The 5,772-nt window shown below is 48.1% G+C and overlaps 1 protein-coding gene across 3 annotated transcripts in view; it reads right to left on the bottom strand.

Moving 5' to 3' along the window:
- Positions 1-4,040, bottom strand: part of APLP2 (amyloid beta precursor like protein 2) — a 131,793-nt gene extending 127,753 nt beyond the window's left edge. For all 3 annotated transcript variants that reach the window (XM_082273859.1, XM_082273860.1, XM_082273861.1), the window contains exon 1: positions 3,895-4,040. In XM_082273859.1, coding sequence (XP_082129985.1) covers positions 3,895-3,966 — 72 coding nt within the window. In that variant the 5' untranslated portion in view covers positions 3,967-4,040. The remainder of the gene's footprint in view (positions 1-3,894) is intronic.
- Between the last annotated feature and the right edge of the window lie 1,732 nt (positions 4,041-5,772).

Genomic DNA, 5,772 nt, shown 5'->3' with positions numbered 1-5,772 from the left:
ACCCATGGTACTGAGCCCGCCGTGACAGAGCCCGCCGTGACAGAGCCCGCCGTGACAGAGCCCGCCGTGACAGAGGAAGAGAAGGGTCCTGCCTGAGATCACCCAGGTGAGCAGCGGGTACAACCATCACTGCATGGGTTAACACTGAGCGGTAATCCGTGGGGACGCTGAATGGAGATGAACAGATTGTCTGCGCTTCTCATACACCTTAATCCCTGATATAGCGCTGAGCAGAGCCTAGTCAGGGGTTATCACACATATATATAATGCAGGACATCATATCCTCAACCTGCCCTACCAGAAATTATCCCCCCCCCCCCCCCCGGGGCTGGGATTGGATTAACCCTCTCAGCACATGTGTACCAGGGCACAGATTGTAGACTGGAAGGCATCCATACAATTACACAGCGGGAGGGGGGGGGGGGGGGTGAGGTAAGCCTTGCTCTAAGCAGCAGGGTGGGGAATGTCAACATGGCCAGAGGATATCCTGAGACTGGAGGGTGGAGGGAGAGGGGGGGGTGATTAACCCTTTGTGTGACAATCATTTGCATAAGAAATAAGAGCAGCAGAGGTGAAAAGGGGCCAAAAATGGCCAGATGAGATACAATACACATCCACTGACCCCTCCCCACCTGGGGCATCTACCTGGGACGGGGGGGCTGTGAAGTACTTCCACCAGCAGGGGGCAGGAGAGGGCCATTACAATACACCATATACGACAATGGGAAGGTGAAGCTTCTTCTTCACATCGGGGCTGGAAAAACCACCCAAGAGAATAAAGCATGCAGCCGATACATTGTATCCCTCTACTGAAAAACCTATGACAACATTGTATCCTCCTACTGAAGACCTATGACAACATTGTATCCCCCCTACTGAAGACCTATGACAACATTGTATCCCCCCTACTGAAGACCTATGACAACATTGTATCCCCCCTACTGAAGACCTATGACAACATTGTATCCCCCTACTGAAGGCCTATGACAACATTGTATCCCCCCCTACTGAAGGCCTATGACAACATTGTATCCCCCCTACTGAAGACCTATGACAACATTGTATCCCCCCCTACTGAAGGCGTATGACAACATTGTATCCCCCCCCTACTGAAGACCTATGACAACATTGTATCCCCCTACTGAAGACCTATGACAACATTTTATCCCCCTACTGAAGACCTATGACAACATTTTATCCCCCTACTGAAGGCGTATGACAACATTGTATCCCCCTACTGAAGGCGTATGACAACATTGTATCCCCCCTACTGAAGGCGTATGACAACATTGTATCCCCCCTACTGAAGGCGTATGACAACATTGTATCCCCCCTACTGAAGGCGTATGACAACATTGTATCCCCCTACTGAAGGCGTATGACAACATTGTATCCCCCTACTGAAGGCGTATGACAACATTGTATCCCCCCTACTGAAGGCGTATGACAACATTGTATCCCCCTACTGAAGGCGTATGACAACATTGTATCCCCCCTACTGAAGGCGTATGACAACATTGTATCCCCCTACTGAAGGCGTATGACAACATTGTATCCCCCTACTGAAGGCGTATGACAACATTGTATCCCCCCTACTGAAGGCGTATGACAACATTGTATCCCCCTACTGAAGGCGTATGACAACATTGTATCCCCCTACTGAAGGCGTATGACAACATTGTATCCCCCCTACTGAAGGCCTATGACAACATTGTATCCCCCCCTACTGAAGGCCTATGACAACATTGTATCCCCCCTACTGAAGACCTATGACAACATTGTATCCCCCCCTACTGAAGGCGTATGACAACATTGTATCCCCCCCTACTGAAGACCTATGACAACATTGTATCCCCCTACTGAAGACCTATGACAACATTTTATCCCCCTACTGAAGACCTATGACAACATTTTATCCCCCTACTGAAGGCGTATGACAACATTGTATCCCCCTACTGAAGGCGTATGACAACATTGTATCCCCCCTACTGAAGGCGTATGACAACATTGTATCCCCCCTACTGAAGGCGTATGACAACATTGTATCCCCCCTACTGAAGGCGTATGACAACATTGTATCCCCCCTACTGAAGGCGTATGACAACATTGTATCCCCCTACTGAAGGCGTATGACAACATTGTATCCCCCCTACTGAAGGCGTATGACAACATTGTATCCCCCTACTGAAGGCGTATGACAACATTGTATCCCCCCTACTGAAGGCGTATGACAACATTGTATCCCCCTACTGAAGGCGTATGACAACATTGTATCCCCCTACTGAAGGCGTATGACAACATTGTATCCCCCCTACTGAAGGCCTATGACAACATGTGGTCTTTGGGCTTGTGAAGGTTGCAGAAGACATTAGTAGGTGTATGGTGCTATGTAATGTGTGTGCTACCTACGCTATACACAGAGCTCAGCATCATCCCACACAGCCATCGCCATTATCCAATTATTACACAAAGCAGAATTATGGAATCAACCAGAGAGGACGGAGCACCAATCACAACCGCTATAGAGGACATCGCACAGAATATACATTTATACCATCCACAGATCAGAACCACACAGAATGTATTATATATTGGACCCATAGAGATCATACACCATAATAGCGGGAGCACAGCGGCCTCACACTGTCCGGTATGATCCATGGATACACCGTATAATACTGACACCCCAAAGGCATTAAAACAACAGGATAGAGATATACATCTATCACCACCCCATAGAACACTATATACCTGTGTGTACAATAGCAGCACCATCCCATAATACCACTATTAGGTTACAGACCAGTATTAGATCATATACACCGTACAAGATGAGAATATATATATATATACACACACACACATAAATGCATCCTGCATACATCACACCACCCACTATACACATTATCTGACAAATCTCTCTGCAATATACTAAGGACACCCTCATCACATCTTTCACCGGTCACACACTGTACAATCTCCGCTTCTAAGACTTCCCCGCATGCCGGGACTTTGTCACCAATCTGAATCTGCAAAGCTGATAACAGAGTCCAGAGAACAAAACAAATTCATCCATGGATATATCATCATCATCATCTAACCGTGTGATCTCCTATGTATGGATGTATATGGAGAGATACATTGTATACACACCATGCCCCCCTCTCCCAGGAGGGTATATACACATTGTATACAGGACACTGTATCACCCCCCCCTCCTAGGAGGGTATATACACACATTGTATACAGGACACACAATACACCACCTGGAGTATACAGCAAATATATACTGAGTACAGTAACATAACCCGCTATGTGATCTGTAATACATATATATATGATCAGATTGTAAGCTTCATGAGCAGGGCCCTCCTATTCCTTCTCTATTGTATTGTAACTGTACTGTACTGTCCCCCTTCACATTGTAAAGTGCGGGTGCTTTATAAATCCTGTATAATAATAATATACAGGCCCATATATAGCAATCCTCAATATCCCCTCCATACTATACCCTGATATATACTACATACCAGACCCAATACCACCAGAATTATAGTATATATACACATACCCTCCACACCCCTCTAACCTGGGATTATACCCTCCACACCCCTATACCCCGGGGTTATATATCCTCTAACCCGGGGATATACTGTGTATTCCCTACCTATATACACCTCTATAGAAGTATACAGAAGGGGTATATATACACACACTGTACACCAGGTGGATATATACTCCATACATCACACACTCCATGTATACGGGGGGAAGGTGGGGGGAATACACCGCACACACAGAGGCCGGGCTCTGCATACAGGTGGATATATTCCTCCACCATGACAGCTCCCGCGGTGTCCCGGGGGACGGACAAGCTGCATATACGGGGCTCACCTCGATGTACCGGGCCAGGCTGGGTACGATAAGAGCGATAAAAAGAGTGCACAAGGCAGGACAGGCCGCCATCTTTCCGATCCGCTTTCCTCCGCTGCCAGATCCAGACTGAAAGCTTCCCGCACCGGGATCTCCTGCCTCACCGCGTCCCGCCCAAGACACGCCCCAAAACCGCCCCGACACGCCTTAAACCCACCCGAAACACGCCCCTTCGGCTGCGGCTCTAGCTCCGGGCACGGAGGACACGCCCACCCCGAGTCACTGCAGAAGCGGCTGCGGCCGCTGTGCGGAGGGATCGAAAGTCATCCCTGTCCCCGGCCTCTGTCACTGTACACCGATACACCGTATACCGATACACACCGATACACTGTACACCCATACACTGTACACCGATACACACCGACACACTGTACACCGATACACACCGATACACTGTATACCGATACACTGTACACAGATACACACCGACACACTGTACACCCATACACTGTACACAGATACACACCGATACACTGTACACCGATACACACCGATACACTGTACACTGATACACACACTGTACACTGATACACACCGACACACTGTACACCAATACACTGTACACTGATACACACTGTACACCGATACACACCGACACACACTGTACACTGACACACTGTACACCCATACACACCAATACACTGATACACACACTGTACACTGACACACTGTACACCCATACACACCAATACACTGATACACACACTGTACACCGACACACTGTACACTGATACACACCGACACACTGTACATCAATACACTGTACACCGATACACACTGTACACCGACACACTGTACACCCATACACACCGACACACTGTACACCGATACACACTGTACACCCATACACACCGATACACACTGTACACTGACACACTGTACATCAATACACTGTACACCGATACACACTGTACACCGACACACTGTACACCCATACACACCGACACACTGTACACCGATACACACTGTACACCCATACACACCGATACACACTGTACACTGACACACTGTACACCCATACACACCGACACACTGTACACTGACACACTGTACACCCATACACACCGACACACTGTACACCCATACACACTGTACACCCATACACACCGACACACACTGTACACACTGTACACACTGTATACCGACACACTGTACACTGATACACACTATATACCGACACACTGTACACCGACACACTGTACACACTGTATACCGATACACACTGTACACCGATACACACCAACACACTGTACACCGACACACTGTACACACTGTATACCGATACACACTGTACACCCATACACACCGACACACTGTACACCCATACACACTGTACACACTGTACACCGATACACACTGTACACCCATACACACTGTACACACTGTATACCGATACACTGTACACTGACACACTGTACACCCATACACACCGACACACTGTATACCGATACACACTGTACACCGATACACACTGACACACTGTACACCCATACACACCGACACACACTGTACACCCATACACACCGAGACACTGTACACCAATACACACCGACACACACTGTACACCGATACACACCGACACACACTGTACACCCATACACACCGAGACACTGTACACCAATACACACCGACACACACTGTACACCCATACACACCGACACACTGTACACCCATACACACCGATACACACTGTACACCCATACACACCGATACACACTGTACACCGACACACTGTACACCCATACACACCGATACACACTGTACACCCATACACACCGATACACACTGTACACCGACACACTGTACATCCATACACACTGTATACCGACACACCGACAC

Source organism: Pelophylax lessonae, assembly GCF_965119305.1.
Source record: "Pelophylax lessonae genome assembly, chromosome: 12".
NCBI classification, from domain to species: domain Eukaryota; kingdom Metazoa; phylum Chordata; class Amphibia; order Anura; family Ranidae; genus Pelophylax; species Pelophylax lessonae.
The sequence above is the reverse complement of the archived record's forward strand: the minus strand, read 5'-3'. Positions and strand labels throughout refer to the sequence as shown.